Source organism: Tetrao urogallus (genome assembly GCF_951394365.1).
Source record: "Tetrao urogallus genome assembly, chromosome: 18".
In the NCBI taxonomy this organism is placed as follows: domain Eukaryota; kingdom Metazoa; phylum Chordata; class Aves; order Galliformes; family Phasianidae; genus Tetrao; species Tetrao urogallus.
This window is the reverse complement of record NC_136831.1, coordinates 8,861,996-8,879,739: the sequence shown is the minus strand read 5'-3', so window position 1 is coordinate 8,879,739 and position 17,744 is coordinate 8,861,996. Positions and strand designations below refer to the sequence as shown.

At 53.3% G+C, this 17,744-nt stretch overlaps 1 protein-coding gene across 1 annotated transcript; it reads right to left on the bottom strand.

The window, feature by feature from the left end:
* Positions 1-3,436: 3,436 nt before the first annotated feature.
* Positions 3,437-16,191, bottom strand: PIK3R6 (phosphoinositide-3-kinase regulatory subunit 6; the record flags this gene model as incomplete). The annotated part of the gene is made up of 19 exons (XM_079544442.1): positions 16,161-16,191; positions 14,432-14,515; positions 13,995-14,086; positions 12,387-12,455; positions 11,842-11,974; positions 11,189-11,258; positions 10,801-10,984; positions 10,472-10,619; positions 10,041-10,127; positions 9,366-9,822; positions 8,583-8,688; positions 8,337-8,459; positions 7,812-7,922; positions 6,295-6,385; positions 5,836-5,906; positions 5,519-5,609; positions 5,321-5,391; positions 4,282-4,394; positions 3,437-3,593 (listed from the first exon to the last, which is right to left on the bottom strand). Exons 1-19 carry the CDS (start codon positions 16,171-16,173, stop codon positions 3,437-3,439), a joined length of 2,271 nt encoding a protein of 756 aa, XP_079400568.1. The 5' UTR covers positions 16,174-16,191.
* Between the last annotated feature and the right edge of the window lie 1,553 nt (positions 16,192-17,744).

Sequence of the window (17,744 nt, the reverse complement as noted above, 5' to 3'; positions counted from 1 at the left end):
CGTCCTTCTCTGCTCCGATAAGGTTGGCATGAGATCACTTCTTCTGTTGCTCGATTTCTCCAGGCAGGGTTTCTTAATACGAAAGGTGAAACAGAGCTTAATTTTACAGTTAGCTCCTACTCAGCTCTGTGTCTGCGTGCACAGTGTTATGGTGTCAACACATCTGATTTCAAGGGAAAAAAAAATTGCCTTTGGCCAAAAAAGTAATTCCTATCACAGCAAAAGCAGTGGAGAAGTGATGCACAAAGAAATGTATCTGTGCCCAGAGAAATGTACAACTGAAGTCAGCAGATAGAAGAGGAAGAAGGGAAGGGAAGGGAAGGGAAGGGAAGGGAAGGGAAGGGAAGGGAAGGGAAGGGAAGGGAAGGGAAGGGAAGGGAAGGGAAGGGGAAGGGGAAGGGGAAGGGGAAGGGGAAGGGGAAGGGGAAGGGGAAGGGGAAGGGGAAGGGGAAGGGGAAGGGGAAGGGGAAGGGGAAGGGGAAGGGGAAGGGGAAGGGGAAGGGGAAGGGGAAGGGGAAGGGGAAGGGGAAGGGGAAGGGAAAGGGGAAAGGGAAAGGGGAAAGGGGAAAGGGAAGGGGAAGGGGAAGGGGAAAGGGAAAGGGAAGGGGAAGGGGAAGGGGAAGGGAAGGAGCCAGGTGTTTTAGCTGTTTCCTTGCAGTGTAGGAATGAAAATAAAAGGTGAGATAAAGTATTGGGTTCAATGAGCTGTGTGGATTCCAGTCCAGTTCCATTGGCCATACAATGACTTACGTGCAGGGTCTGGGCACTGTTTCACTAAAAGCAAAGAGACATTCAGCATTTGTTGGTGAATGCTGCCTCATCTGCTGGAACTGATTCAGTGGGAACCACTGAACCATGTCACAGAGAACATGTACATCAATCCATGTGACATCCAAACAGCACCAGCCACAGAGGACATCCTCAGCACCACCAGTTAAACCAACAAGGATTCGCGTGGCTCTCAGGTGTGCTGCTTGCACAGGACTGCTGTCATGCACCCCGTTAACGAGCAATTAGAGTTCCTGAGGTATGATATGGTAACAAGGCTGGAATAGATTCTTGACACTAAAACTGCTCTCTACTTGAGTTTGAGTTCCAGGGAGAAGGCAGTTCTCAGTACAAAGTTCCAGTTATTCTTGGCTCGAGGACAAGCCTATCTATAGTTCTTGCAGCAGGTTGTGGCATGGCATAGTGGGTTTGTGCCAGAAAATAGGGAGCTAATTATGCTGAAAGCATCTGACATGCAGATAAACTGTAATCAATACACACAGAGATCATCTGCAATAGCATCACTTTTCCTTGTCTCTCCTATGAGCACAGCGGGGAGCAGGGCAGGAGATCACCATGGCACTCGTATGCTACATAATAAACGTGCATTTAGAGAAGTACTCTGGGTTTTGCAGCTGGCTTGTAAAACTTCAGGGAGACGCTATTAAAGTTAACTCTTCTGCAAAGGAATGAGGTCTTCCCATGTACCTGGTCAAGTGACAGCAGCTTCTGATGAGAGCTGAAAGCTTTTCAAAGCAGAGCTTAGTCATTAACACAAGTTCATGAATTGTTTTCCACTTATGGGGCTGCAGGTCCTTCTGTTCCCACAATTCATACCCCACTCACACCAGCCACAAGCAAGTAAATTTATAAAAAGATCCATTTCTGCTGCTTTTTTTTTCCCTCTTTACATTTTTATATATATATATATATATATAGGCATTAAGAGTCGCACCTTCTGATATGAATCCTCTATGTCACCTGTACAAATAACTTATAACCCATCTACACCATTTACAGCTGTACAAATTCAGCCCTGGACACCACAGACCACTCTGTGAGCTGCTGTGAGCTGCTGGCTGGTGTGCCAAGGGCCACGTGCCCCAGCAAAGAGCCCAGCGAGGCAGAGGTGTGCTCAAATTCACCACTTTGAGCCCAGTGTTACCATATGCAGCAGTTCAGAAAGGAAGGATGTTGGGACAAGCAGGTTGCTTGACTTATTTCTGAGCCTCCTTTCCAAATTCAGCTCCTTCCAAGGCCAAAGAGCTCGGTGCTGTCCTGGCATTGGTCGTCATTTTGGAGGAGAGATGAAAAACTGCACTGAAGAATTGAAGATGGTTGCTGAGACCTTCCAGGCCGTTGAGGTGCTGTGATGCTGTTGCCCCTCAGCTATAGGTGCTGGTTTGGGGTTAAAGGCTTTTTGGGACCTGGAGGCTCTTTATGCTGCTGAATAACCCATCACACACCAACAGCTCCAGAGTTGCTTTGCCCCCTGTAATGTATTCCAGTGCTAGTTTGGGGCTGTGTGGTGCATTCAAAGTGAGAGTGCATAAACCCTGAATTTGGAATAGGAATCAAAGCTGTCTTCTGTGCCAAGGCAACAATGAGGGGCAGCAGCAGGAGGGTTTCACAGGGCCCAACCAGCCAGGGCAACCTGCAGGCTTGGAAGGAAGCATCTCCAGACTTGCGTATCTGTGCTCCAGGGATGCCCTGTGGTGACAGTGGAAGAGCTGCTGTGTGCACTGACAAGGCTGAAGGATTCCTCCTTGGGGCAGGGGATACAAGCCAGCACCCCTGAGCTGCTGAGAGCTGAGAGAATCAAAGCTGATAGTGTCGTAGGAGGGTGCCAAGGATCCCACATCCACTCCAATGTGATTTACAGAAGACTCCCTGGAGACAACCCAGATATCACAGACCGTATTCGGAGAGCCAACCAATGTTGCACACCGTGTTTCTTCCATTACTTCAGCAAAGATGGGCCTTGGACACACTGCTCCATAGAGCTGCATGGGTTTGAGCCCACCTGCAAACCAGGGGAGGGCTCCCACACCCTGACAGCAGCAGGGGGAAGGAACAGAGTAGTCTGCCAGGGGTTTTGCAGGCTTCTCAAAACAAAGCCAGGCTGTGCTGCCTGGACAACCTGAGTACATCACTGACAAATATTGCACTGGATTTCTCGTGTCTCTGCTTCACACCACCCATCGTTCTTGCATAGCCCCTCTGAAACAACTGGCTGTCCCACTGACTGCACGCATTGGACACACAGCCACACCAGGCCAGGAGATGCCAACCCAATAAATATTAGTGCTAGCAACTGCTCTCTGATCCACAAGCACAGCAAGCACCATCACCTCGGCTCTATTTTCTCCAGTCCTTTCCCTGAAATGAAAAGCTTGGAGGTTTTTCACCACTTGTGCAAAAGGTCAAATCTCTCAGTCCTTCAGGAGAGCTCTGCCCTGGCAGGGAACGCAGGCTGTGGCCACCACAGCTTGGTGCACAGCTGTCCTTCCCAAGCCCTGCCCACCTCTGCCTTTGCAGCTTTAGAAGGCTTTAGAAACACCTGGTTGCAAATCCACTGTTGGCAGCTTCTTAGTGTGCTTTCTTTTTTCCACGTCTTCTATCACGACCCAGGTGCTGCATCTTGCACATCGGCTTTTTCTCCTTTTCTTCATTGGATGACACCTGCAAATGTGTTGATGGGCAGCAGCAGAGACTTGGGCATGTATTTCACAAGTCCCACATCCTCTGCTTCGTGCGGGCTGAATTTCATTGTCCTTGACTTTTGCAGGCAGTAGCTGGGCTCTAGGCAAGGAGACACTTCCAGGCTGCAGGAGGAACAAGAACGTGATTACTACTCGTGCAAAGCTGCCCTTGAGGGCCAGAGTCTGATCTCAGACTACATCCCAACTCTTTGCTCTGACTGCAGAGCAGGGGCTGCCACACAGAGCCGTGCAATTGCTTTTATGCTTTCAGAGTGGATTTGGCTGGGAGCTGATGTGTACCAGCATTTAAACACTAAAGCAGTGGCGTCAGCCTTGCTTGCTTCAGTTCTCAGAAATTCCCACTTTACCTGTGCTCCACATGAACCTCAAACTCTGTCTATTCCCTTCCAACACTTCATATGTCACTATCACCACTGCAGCCACATTAATCCCTAACTTTTCACAGGGCTGATTCTTCTGCCCAGACCTTCATGTGCTTGAGATACCCCAGGAACCTTTAGACCTAAGATTTTGGACGTACTTGCCCTTCTACTGCCTAATGACAGCACATTACTTAAAACAGAAGAACCCATTTTTTTCACGTCATCACCCCAAGGTGCAAATCTAGGAGAGCACAACCCACCTCCTGTCCCTGCAGACACCCAAGGTCAGGCTGCATGGGACTCTGAGCACCTGATTGACTTGAGGGAAGTTGGACCAGATGGCCTTTAAGGGTCCCTTCTGACTCAGACACTTCTCTGATTCCACAGTTCTTTGACTCTGCCCTGCTTTCCCAGGAAAGCACCCTCACCTGATCACACTCCTGTAGGTCCTTCTGCTGTCCTTGTCCAGACACAGTGTGAAGGGCCTCTGCTCCGTGCTCCTGATTTTGATGTTGCACGTCTTCAGCTTGTTTGCCACGGTCTGGGTTGGGAGAAAAAATGACAACATTCTCACTCAGTTTAAACTTCAGAAGTGATGCAAGGTGGCTGCTCTAAAGATGGAAGGGTCTCTCTTTCCATGATCGCAGCCTAAGGTTGCAAGGGCAGATTTTGTCAGTTGGCCAAGTTTGCACAGGCTGGAAGGTTTGGGACGTCTGATGTGGGGCATGGCCTTCTCTCCTGGTGGACTTCGGTGGGCAGCATGGGCTGCAGTACCTTGGTGTTTCCGAAAGCCAGAATAACCAAAAGAGTACTGGCTATCTGAAAACACCAGCAGAGAGACTGAAGGCTCCATGGCAACACAAAATGACCAAGGCACGATAATGCTTATGGACACTCAAACTGTGGAGATATATCCCTGCAGGTCAGAACATCCCCTGCCTGGCCTCTCATGCGAAACCGAAGGAGCCCTAGAGAAAATCCATCTCTCTGAGGTGCTGATCAGATTCACTGAAGTTCCTGTTTCCTGTTTATGCTTTGTTAAAGCATTGCTATATCAGCCCCTACTCTGGTGGGCCATACATGGATTGACACAAGTGGTCTGGAGAGAACTGCAGCTGGAGGTGTGGAGCTAATGGGGTCGATCCCAAACATACAAATCCTCTTCCACACACACCCTGACAACTAAAGGACTAAGCTTTATTTCTCTTAAGCCTTATTCACTCTGCCCCTTGATCACACAATCACCAGTACTTCAGAGTGTCCTGAGAATGTGTGTGATGCAGTGTTGAGCAGCAGGGACAGCATTTGGGGTTGGACTTGAGAAAATGGACTTTTCCAGGGAACACCCAGCCTTGGAAACTCCCAGAGCCTTCCCTTTCCATGGAGAGTTCCCCTTCACTGTGGCTGTAAGGGCTTTCCATTCACTGGCCAACCCTCCCAGGGTCAGGATCACCCACAGCCACGTACTGAGAAGGATTGTCCTGACAAGTTGTTGATCCTAACGACTTCAGTGATGTCCACATTTAGACACGCCAGATCTGCAACGGAAGCAGTATGTTAGACTCAGGCAGCCCAGGCACAAACGGCACTGAGTACTATGGTCAGATTCACCCTATGGAGCACCAGGAATCTCAGCAAAGCTTGCTCCCAAGCAGAGAAACCTACCTTCAGCCGCGTTGGCAGGGATGGCCTTCATGGAGAGACCTGTGGAGCGCAGGGACAGTGACACCTCCTTTGCCCGGTCACTCACCACGACCTGTAGGGAAGGAAGGCTCTGTTCATTCAGCCAAGCCATGGGATGGCTCTGGGGAGCTTTGGGGCAGTTTTTCACAAGTACAGGGATAGCTGGCAGTCTATCAGAACCTCTCTGTCCTCTCATGGAGTGCAACTCCAGGGAAAGAAGGAGAGCAGATCACTGTTTTTGGAAGGTCCATGCTATGCCTGCGGACATGGGCACGTTGGGTGCCCAGAGCCCCACTCACCTTCCTGTATGTTACAGTCAGATCTACGCCAGGGCCATCCAGGGTCATCTTCTTCTTGGTTGGGTTTAGCTCTGCAAGGGGAGGACCAAGAAGGATGGAGGTGTCACTCATCCCACCCACCTCAGGGCAGAGGACAGCAGTCAAGGGACAAGGCACTCTAGGCACACTGGAGGCTCTGTGCCACCAAAAAAAGGTTTGGTGAGACGGACTCGCCATAGGGTCTGTGCTCAGCCCCAATGGCAAGCATCCACTGGATCAGGCACTGGGTACAGACCAGCCCTCGGGCATCACCTGTCTGAGACCAGGACCCAGTGACACCCTCTTGCCTATCATCACATGCCAAGGAGGGAGACGGAGGAATTCAGGGCGGCTCCTGGTCCTGGGTGTGAGGGCTGTGCTCATTGCAGAGCCGTGGCTGGTGTAGCCCCAGCTGTGGGGTTTCACGGGGAGCAAACGCACCTCTGGGGGGGATGCTGTCCTGCAGCTGGGCACACAGCTCTGTGAGGAACACATCCTCAGCTGGCTCCTGAGCTGAGCTGCTGAAGAAAACCTGAAAGAGAGGGAAAACTTTGAGAACAGTCGTCTGTACCATCACAGAGGGACTGCGGCAGCAAAAGGTTCTCTGAGTGCCCCAGTGGGACATCGTCAAAGGAAATCTGTCACCTCACTGTGGGGGACAGATGGGATGGGAAGAGCTGATTTTGCTTTGCGAAGCACAGGAGCACGGCACGCCTCGCAGTGCACAGCCATGGGCCCTCGCCGCTGGGTGTCACTGCGTGCTCACAGACGGCTGCTCCCTGCAGATGCCCAGTGCTGGGGGAGCAGCTTCCAGCTGCCTTTACTCAAGGCTGGTCATTTCTCCCTGATACCCTGAATCAGCCGCTCACATCAGATCTATGCAGTGCTCTGAGCAAAATATGAAGACAAGCTCCTGGAGAGCTTGCCCTCCACCCAGCTCTTGTGGGGCTCAGTCCTCATTTCTAAGAAAGCACTCTGCAGCCAAAGAGGAACAGTGTGATCTTAACCAAAACAGCAAAGCAGGCTCTGTGCTTCCACATCGTGCTCTGTATGACAGCAGGGCAGTTCCGAGTGCTTCTATATGAAAACCACATCTGGAGGCAGTTCCTCTTCCCCCATTTGAGTCACCACTCTTTCACTCGCTCCTAACTTCTGTCTTGGAGGAGGAACGAGTCCAAGAAAAATTCAGAGGGAAAACAAAATCCTCAGCAACTCACATTGCAGATCAGGTGCTTGCAAGCTACACGTTATTAATTCAAGTCTTGATGATGCTCCACCAATAATTAACAAAGCTCTTCCATCTCTTTGCAAGCCATGTGCCTGTTTGCTCATGCAGTGGCTGCTCCTCTGCTGCGATAGATCACCACGTAGGCTGCAGGCAGCTTCAAGGGAGATATGTGCACTGATACCACCCTGAGTTTTGAAGGGGAAGACTGCCAGAGGAGCAGATGGAGGGCTGATACTTCAGGACCAAATACAGAAGTGGCAATATCAAATACCAGGTCTCACCCTGCTACCATTTCAGAGAAAAGCTGGCAGGAAACAAAAAAAATTAGCATTTCAGGAAACCCTGCAAATCCTCTGCAAGGTTTTGTTGAAGCCACTCAGTGAACCCCTGCTTGAAGGGGTGGCCTAAAGCAGCAGGAGGTGCCAGAGTTGCTGAGCAAACCTGTGCCCAGCACAGCAGGGAGGAAGGGGTAATGTCTGCATTTGCTTTGCTGACTTTCAAGATCCCAAAATAGTCTTCCCAGGATCACTGACCTATCCGTACCCAGAACCTTACCCCTACCCCTAACTGCTGATCTGGGAGTCTGGTGAGGAGGGGGAGGGCTGGGGGACAGGAACCAGCTCAGAGCTGCCCAAATCCAGCTGACCCCATGGGCTTTGCAGAGCACTGCCAGCAACAGGGAGCAAGCACTGGCAGTGCCACGGGGCAGCACAGCATCCACAGAACCCACCTTCACTGCGTACACCTGGAAGCAGACGGGCTGGGCGCCCATACGGACGTAGTAGGCAATCACATCAGTGATGAAGAGATCGGTCACCAGATGCTTGCTTGGAGAGGAAGGCTGAGGAGGAAATCGCAACGAGGATCAGCCTGTCATTGCCTTCCTACAGGGAGCACAGCTGCTCTGCCATGACCGGCCAAAGCCAATGGGAGAGGTGCAGGTTTGCCCCCACCTCCCCACATTTCTTGCAGGCTGTCAGTGCTGGCTCAAACTGCCAGGAAATGAGAGCTGGGGTATTACAGCAAATGCCTCGTTTATATTTGTGTTCTTGAAATGTGCCATTTCCTGTCCCTTGGCCAAAAAAAAACAAACCACCATCGTAGAAAATGGGTCTCGTGGGCTCAGCACCAACCCTGGCTGCCTGTAGGGCATGAGCCACCATCTGGGGCACAGAAGGGCTTTGCAGGCACAAGCTCACCCCTGAGGGTTTTTGGACAAGGGATCAGTGCTGGGGGTGGGGATGGTTCCTCGTACCATGGTGGCCAGCTTGGGGATCACGTGGCACAGCGTGTTGATGTTGCTCTCATACCAGGGATCGGCTCTGCCCAGGTAGGCGGCCACCTCGCAGAGCTCCTCAGGGCTGGTGGCAGAGGGGTTCTGGTGGAGAAACACAGCTCAGGGCACGGCCACAGCTCACACCTCACAGGAGGCAGAGGGAGGCACTCAATAAATGGGGGTCAGTCCCTGGGATCCCCCTGTCCCTCCTCCTCCAGCAGTGACCAGACTCACCGCAGCTGCCAGCGTGCCCGGTTGTCCGGTCACCGGCACGTAGTAGAACTGCAGGTTTAGCCTTGGGGTCAGGAAGACACGGCGTGTTTCTCGCTTCCTTGAAAGGGAAGAAAATAAATATAGCCATGCCTGAAAGGTGAAGAGGCAGGAAAACAGTGCCAGGAGATTACAGCGGCTCTGCAACAGAAGCAAACACCCTCCCCGCTCGCCTCCTGTACCCAGTGCAACACAGCAGCAAAGCAATGCCCCTAGATTCCCAAATCCAGATTCCCAAAATCGATGGGATGTCCCACAGGTGGGCTCATTAGGTTCCTTCCCCTGTGCACTGGAAAAATTCTTGCCTGGTTTGATTGTTATTTTTTTAAATCTGTCTTATGCACAGAATGGAGAAATTCCACATGTGCACCATTTGGGCCACACAGCTGGGGAAGATGGCAATTGTTCAACGTAAGCGTGGTGAAGCACTGACACAGATTGTCCAGAGAGAAGATGTGGATGTCCCTCGTGGTTTTCAGCAGTGAGTTGGATGGGGTTTTTGGCAATGTGGTCTAGTGAAAGATTTCCTTGCCTACAACACGAGGGTGAGACTGGACGGTGTTTGAGGGCCCCTTCCAACCCAAACCATTCCAGCATTCATTCCAAGATTCAGGTGCAGAACATCCAGCTCCAATCCCGTCCCAGGTAACCCCGAATCCCAACCCATCCCCAACCACAACGGCTGCTGCGACCAAGAAAAGCCCCCACTCCACCCCCCTCCCCCTGGCAGCTGCTCACCGCAGGGAGTGGTAGGCTTGGGCCAGGCGCCCCAGGATGCGGTCGTCCCCCAGCAGCACAATGCGGGCAGTGTGCAGCCTCAACAAGGGGGCCATGGGCTCAGTGGGGATCCCCACTCTCCTCTGCACTTTGGCTGCAGGTTTCACCCCGGGGCCGTTGCAGCCGGTCTGCAGGAAGGCCACACTCTCCAGCGGCGAGGGCTTTTTTTTAATGCCACCTTTCCTATGGAGCCGGGATTGCTCTGTGTCAGCACTGCACGGGGCTAAGGGCTCCTCGGAAGTCGGTGGCAGATCCCTCTCGATGCCGCTGTCAGTGGAGAGCACGGAGAAGCGGGTCTGCTCACAGCACTCGCAGTCTGAAATGATGTCCTGGATCTCAAAGTTGTCCAGGTCCTGGCTCAGGTGATCGGGCTCGCAGCTCTGTGACAGCGGGCGGATGAACAGCACCAGCTCCTTCCCTGCAGGCAGGAGGAGCTCAGGGAGGGAGATGCAGCCAGACTCAGGCCAAGCCTTCGTCCTGCCCCAGCTGCCAACCAGAGGGCCACCAACAGCTCCAGATTGCCCTTCCAGCCCCATTTCCCAGCTCAGCACCGCTCTCATCGGGTGCTTCGTGTGCACCTCACAGGTGTGCCCTGCTTGTCTTTCCCTCCCCGTCCATCCCTGGTGCCTCACTCACAGAGCTGATCATCTTCTGTCCAGAGGTGGAAGCTGATGTTAGGGTTGGGCAGTGGGGTGCCCTGCAGCCCTTCCAGAGGAGCATCACCTGCGGGAACAAGGGTGCTCGTAGCATGTGGAGCAGGCAGTGCACAAAACCCACTGGTGCCCTACTTCAGCAGTTAGAATAGTCCTGAGCCCTGGGGGTTCTCCCACCCCATCACTTCTGACCAAATACAAGGCTGTAATCACAGTCCCCTGCCCTCACAAACTGCACAAATGAAGGTCCGTACACGACCTGGGAAAGGGAGAGGTGACATGGGGCAACTGAGGCGCAGGCAAGTGAAGGACCTTGCTTAGCTGCAGATAGCAGAGAGCTTGCAGAACAAATAACATTCATGGATGGGCTGCAGGAGGGTAATAGTGAGGATGGGCAGCACGGCGGGGGCTCACCTGGTGGTGAGGAGCTGAGGATGGCACTGTAGATGCTCTGCAGCCTTTCCATGTGCTGCCCACGGTCTGCAGCCACTTTGCTCCCTGTGCACTCGACGGCCATCACCACCTCCTGGAACCAGTGCTCGACCTCGCTGCTGGGCATGCCCTGCCACAGAGGTGCTGTCAGTGCCCCCAGGTGTAAGAGCAGATGCTCCATGGGCAGAGCGTTATATGACGGCAAATGGGCCCTGTGCAAATGGGCTCACGGATGAGCCTGTATTGCAGTCCCACTGCCCAGTGGGACTATTAGGAAACCATATTGGGGCCATATGAGTGCTGCTGGTTACCTGGAGCCGCATCCTCAAGGCGCTGAGGTCACAGCCCTCGCCCAGGGCTGCCTGCATAGCGTGGGTAATCACACAGCACATACACGCCTGTGGGCTCTGGGAGACACGAGCTGCCTCCGTGTCGCTGAGCAGAGCCTTGCAGATGGCTTCAGAGAGCAGCTCCGGGTCGGCGAAGATGAAAATCCTGTGTAGGTGTAGTTGTTGGGGACATCAACATGTAATTAACAAATTGCATCCCCCCAGCCCACACCCTGCCATGGAGTTTGCCTCCAAGTTGTCTGTGCACCCAACATCAATTCAGGGTGCAGGAAAGGGACAGCTTCACTAGAAAATTCAAAGGGTGTGGAAGAAATAAGAGTGATGATACATTTGAAGAGGTACTACTCACTTTTCCTGGTAGGGGTAGGGGTCGCTTTTAAGACTTTGTTCGGAAATCACCATCCTTTGGTAGAGCATCCCTAACAAAAGTGAGAAAATCAGTGCATAACGGCTGGAGCATGAGGCAAAACAACCTGGCCTGGCTCATGGGAAGGGCTCCAAGTGGATCAGCACTGATGGGAGAGGGGAGGTAAGGGCCAGGAGTTGGCCCTGGGTTAAATATAACCACAGACAAAGATAGGCCACGCTACAGAAAAAGAAAACTCCTTCTATTCATGGATAATTTCCTGTATTTCCCTTCCTTTGTTTAGAAGATTATGAGCTCAGAGGAGAGCTTGGCGCTGGAGGAAAGGCTGACTGCTGGCCACGGCCATGGGGCCACGTCAGGGATGGCGCTGAGTGTGGGGATGTGAAGAGCACCATCCCAAGTGTGGAGGGATGTGCTTCACCCCACCTGGCCCTGGGGTGGGAAAGACATAAGTGTCCCATCCAGCTGCTAATACCCACCCAAAACCAGGAAAGGGAAACTCTTCCATCCAAACATATCCTGAAGACCTAAGGCTGGGCCAGCCTCATGCAGCAACCCCAGGCATAGCTTTAGGCAAAGGCCAGCTCCGTAAGCAAACCCCCCAAACTCAGGGGCAGAGCAAGGGAGCATCGTACCTGGTGCCATCCTTTCCATCTTCAGCCTGGCAGCATAGTCCAAACCAATGGTGCAGAAAGGCCTGGGCAGGGTGAGCAGCTTCGTGCAGAAATCATACACTCTGCTGCAGAGCTCGTCAGAGATGTAGGGAGCCTGGGGTGAGAACAGGGCAGCTAATGAGATGCTGCAGGCAGTGATCCCACATGGACTCTCTCCATGACAGACCCTGGGAGGGGAGGGCAGGATCGGGCACCAGGATGGTGATGGTGCCTCCATCAGTACCCACCAAAGGCTGCGGGATGCATTTTGACCAGCTTTGGAAAGGTGCTTGGACAAATGGACTTCATTAGCAGTGTGACTTCCTGCACCATCAGCACCAAGAAAAGGGGGAAGGACCCAAGTGGGATGAGCTTCCCTCCCAAACATGTCATTATTTCAGACATCACACTGGGAAATGTGTGTCCATCTGTGGCAGGGCAGGGCTTGGCTGGGCTATTTCAGTACAGGAATAGGTGGTCCCTCCCCTGCCTTCTGATTTCCCAGGATCTTGCCCCAGGGAGGTTACCTTGATCAAGGCGTACATCAGCGTGTGCAGCAGGGGGATGATGTAATGCCTGTAGTCACCTCGCTCTGCCTGCGGGACCAAAAGATGCCGTCAGTGCTGGGGCACCCGCCACAGACCTCCATGGGTGCAGGGTGATGCTCATGGGCTCTGTGGGCCACTGGAGTGGGCAGGGTGTCCCTGGGGATGAGGACAGGTCCTGCCTGGTGGGCTGCCCTTGTTGGCTACAGATCATGAGGGGTGAGTGGTGAACCACTAAGGGCACAGTATCTGCAGAGGGAGATGGCAAAAAGTTTCTATCTGAGCTCACTGGGGAGTGCTTTTTTATTGCCCCCTCACCCCCCCCCCCAAAAAAAAAAAACACACCCAAAAACTCAAATAGAAACACAAAACCTCTGGGAACCCTCTGGGAAGGGCCCATGTTGTGTTTGGTGGGTGTGGGAGCAGAGTGGTGAGGGAGGTGGGATGCTCCCCCGTTCCAGGCTGTGGGAAGGCAGCTGGGAGCTCCCACACATCTCCAGCAACAGGAACAGCCCCAGATACACCTGATTTCCACCCCAAAACCTCACGGATCCTCACTGCCAGAGGGAAGGGGCAACATGTTATATAGGTGTACTCAAATGGAAATGGGGCTGCTGCAGTGTGAAGGTGCTGCACGCTGCTGATGCTCCCCCACTCTCGTGTAGCTCAGCAGAGCAGATAAGAATACATCGCAGGGCTGTCAGAGCCTTGCCGTGGTGGTGCTGATGCTCAGGGTCTCCCCCCAGCACCTCTTTTCAGAGATGATGTGCTGCTGCTGGATCCCAGCTAAATGGAACCGATGGCAGCAAAGCTTTAGAAATGATCGATAAAATGAGCAAGGTTGAATTGCTGAAGCCAGCTAATCCCTGGGCAGAGCCATGGAGAAACTCAAGCATGAAATTGCTGAGTTATTATCGGTGGTTGGTGCTGAGTGCTCAGGGCTGCTGCAGTGTCAGGGGACTGAAAAAGCATAATGCTGATTTCCAGGGAGAGCTTCAGGGAGACAAAGGGAATTACAGACCGGGAGGACTGACGGCCCTCTGAGAATAAGAACAGCAGAGGAATAATAGCTCTAATGGGGGGAACGAAGGGGTGGCTGACCTCAGCCCCAAAGGGGGACAGAGGGAGGTGACAGAAAGGGGTCTCTGCAAATGAGGGCACTGGATGAAACGAGGCACGCTCACAAAGGTGACACCGTGCCCAACCACATCACCACTGCTGCAGGTGCTGAGGGTGCTGAAGGTTCACACGAGTTCAGAAAATGAGGAGATGCATCACTGAAACACAAATTCCATCCGTGGGTTTCTGCACAATGCGCCCAGGTCAGGATACAGGGCAAGGTGTGACACCACGCGGAGGAAATGAGTGGCAGGGAGAGAAACTTCTCCAGTACCTGCAACCACAGGGCGGCGTGGGGGCGGTTGGAAAGCCTCTTTGTTTTGCTGCCTGTGGGCTGCAAACATCATCTGCCCCTGGCTATGAGGCTCCAGTTCATACAGTCTCCTTCACTGGGGCATGTCCTGCTTGGGATGGATGAAGCCCCACGGAGATGCGACCCCCCCCACCTGCAGGGCACTGTGAGGCACTCACCCTCTCCAGCTCTTTCACCAGGATCCGGACCAGGATGGGGCTGTTACTGGGATTCTGGTCAATTTTTTTGTGCAGGGTCCATCGTAGCATCCCTGAGAGGTGAGAAGTGGGGGAGGTGAGGCTGCCCTGCAGAGCAGTGAACTGATGGATGGGGAGATGTGGGCGCTGCAACCACCACCCACGGGGATCTCTCCTACAGCTCGGTGCTGCTTCTCCACCCTCTGCTTCACCCAGTGACCCTCAGCAAGGGATGGGGCATGCTAATTGGGTCTAAATAACAGTAAAATCAACGCTCAGGCTGAGCATTATTCCCCACCACAGCGATGGAGGGATTGCAGCTGACTCCCCAGCAAAGAGCTGAGCAATGTGTGGCAAAGCAGCAGGCCCACAGGTACGGTTGGTAAATTCCATGTGGATGGGGCTGTCCCTGGGCTCACCTCGGTCACTCTGGCAGGCAGGGTGGTGGCCATCCAGCTCGCGCAGCAGCGTGCGAACACGGCGCAGGATGTCCGACTCCACCTCTGTGGGGACATGAACATGAACATAACAGCCTGAGCACCCAGGGATGGGAGCAGGGAAACCTTGGGATGGGTACTGAAGGCATCAAATGCGGCTGAGCATCAGTGGCAGACAGTCAGAGCCATAGGGCAACCATACCCCACAGGCATGCTGAGAGCAAAGCTGGGACGTGGTAGAGCAGAGAGGGTCTGCTCTGAGTGAGCTCTGAAGAGCCTCTCTCATTGGAAAAAAACAATCACATATTAAATACAGAAGCTAAAGGACCAAAAGCAATGCTTGGCACAATGAATGAGCAGAAGCACTTCTGCAGTTGGGCACCGTGGCAATTCAACCTCATCCCCATCCACCATAGAATCACAGAATGGTTGGAGTTGGAAGGGATCCCTAAAGGCCACCTGGTCCCACCCCCTGCACTGAGCAGGGACACCCACAGCTCCATCAGTGCTCACAGCCCATCCCCTGACCTTGGCTGTCTGCAGGGTTGGGGCACCACATCCTCTCTGGGCAACCTGTGCCATTGCCTCACTGCCCGTAGTGTGAACACTAAGGGTGTTTTCCTTATATCTAATCTAAGTCTCTCCTTTCTAAGTCCGAAACCATTTCCCCTTGTCCTACCACACAGTCCCTGCTCCAGTCTGCTCTTTCTTACACCCCCCCCCCCATGGCATGGGAGCATCCCAGTGACAAGGGCTCTCTTTCAGGCTCCTCCAACCCACAGCTGCCCACCAAGGGCCCCGAGCCCCCCCAGGCAGATACGGAGCTCTGACTGCCACCCGCTCCCCATTCACGTCAGCAGTGAGCCGCATCCTTCCCGTGGCCAAAAATAAACGTGAAAACCTCAGAGCTGATTTGGGGTATGACTTGTTCCTGTGGTGAGGACTGCTACTCACGAGGGAGCTCGTGTGTCAGCACTGGCACGACGCAGCTGTTGAAGCCATGCGAGGGATCAGATGGGAAGCACCCATTCCCTAACTCTAACCCTGACCCTAACCCTAACCCTAACCCTAACTCTGCCCTTCCGTCCCAGTTTTGCTCCCAATTTTGCCCATCCCCCACACACCCTCTTTAGCCACAGCTCCATCTGCCCAAGCATCAGGGATGGCTCAGGGCAGTGGTGCATTCCTCTCTGCCTACAGGAAATGAGAGCCTGAGTGATGCTATGGAAGCACTTTGCTCAAGGACCACAACTTCCACACCTCCTTGCAAGGCTCTGCAAAGGGATAAAGCTGACAAAGCTGGGGCTGGGTGGTGGAGCAGAGCCTTGGGCTTCCCAAGGAGCAATGACCAGGAGAGGGGAGCCAGGAGCCATGTCCAGGAAGGGACAGAAGGAAACTTCCCATTCTTTTTTATTTGTGTATATTTGTAATGATGACGGGAAGCTTTTCCTGAAGCTGATATAAACACTGTGTTCTCTCTTTCTAAATCAAAGTGCCTGCAGCCATGGTACACTGCCATTTCTTCACAGGGAGCAAAGCATGAGACCACTGCTCCAACACAAACAAGGGGCACTTTGATCTATAAATGCTCACAGCCTACCAGCAACAGCAGGAGTGGCTTACACACAAGATCAAATATTTCAGCATCAATATCCTGTCGATAAAATGTCAGATTGTGCCAGAATGCGTATTTGATCCGCTCTCCACCCACCTGCACTCTCCATGGCTGGGCTGGGGCTGCAGCAGAGCTCGGCTGCAAGGCTGCTGAGTGCACGGCTGCTGCTCACTGCGCACGGGCATGGCCTCGGGTCCGGGGTCTCACCTGCAAAAAGCACAGGGTGCTGTCAACTGTACCTGCAAAGGCAGGGCAGGGAAATGGAGCCCAGGGCACAGGGCACTTGGCACTTAGCCCTGAGGCACCAGATTGGTGTTTGTTGGGGAAAGGCTCAGCTGAATCCAGAGGAGCTCTTGGTACCCACAGCAAGGAGGATCAGCATCACCATACGGGTCATCACTGAGAGCCTTCTCCTCCCCAGGAGTTAAGGAGAAATGTTTGGGTTTAAGCCAAATTGAGTCCAAAATGCAAAGTCCAAGAAGACAAGGAACATATGAAAAAGACAAGTGGAATTGCCATAAGGCCCCTGCCCAGCACCTCTGAGAAACAAAACCCAGTAGAGCTCAGTAGCAAGCCATGCTCCAAAGCCTAGTGTTGGACGGCATAGAATCATAGAATCACCAAGGTTGAAAAGGGCCTCCAGGGTCATCCAGACCAACCATCCACCTACCACCCACTAAATCATGTCCCTCAGTACAACATCTGAGGCACCCCTTTCCATCAAGCATTGCTCTCTCCAACAAAAGAGGAAAAATAAAGCAGGGGGGAAGAAAGGGAGGTTCCCCTGTGACACAGCACCCAATCCCCACCCATGGGACCCAAATCCCTCCAGGCACCATCAGGCCATCAGCCCACGCTCTTCCTCACATCCTTGCTCTATTTAGGATTTGTTCTCCACAGAGATCCTGAATCTGTAATCACCAAACACAGAGCATCCTGCTGGGCAGCTCCTGGCCGCATTGATGCCCACCATGGTGCTCCCACTCCTCCTTGCTACGAGCGCCACGCATCATGATAGAGGTCGGCACCGTGGCTCTCAGCACATTGTTTCCTGCAGGAAAAAGGCCCCCAGAGGGGCCAGGTGCGTGCAGTGCTCCTCAGTGCCCGCTGAAGTGAAACGCGTGTCGGCTGTGAGCGGCGTCGTGGCTTCCCACATCCGCGTCCCACCTGCCCGCGCGTGGGAGGGGACCCAATGTGCAGTGCTCATTTTCCAGATTTAGAATAGGACCTGGGTTGAGGTGAGTGGTTCCGGACCCACGGAAATGTGCTTCTCATTGTCCTGCTCACTGCTCTGCTGCTGTCCTTGCTGCCTGCACAGCCTGGAGGTGGGACAAGGAGCCCCGCATGCTCCAAGGATGCAGCTCCCCAGGAAAATTCTACCAGAAATGCCCCCAAACTGATCCCCAGAGTCCATCAGAACAAGCAGAAGTTATGTGAAAAGAGGCACTAGAGGACACAGAGAGAAGGTGTGGGGTCAGCTTGCTCCTCACCAGCACCAGCAGCTGGTCCCTGTTCATCCCGGCCATAAGCAGCACAAGGACCTGCTGGGCAGAAACCACTCCTTTTTCACAGGGGACATTTTCTTCCTGCTGTGCTCCACAGGAGTACCAAGAGGCAAGGAGGGAAGGGACATGGGGCTGAAGATGGGAAGAGAAGGGTGGCACCAGGCCCCTGCATCAC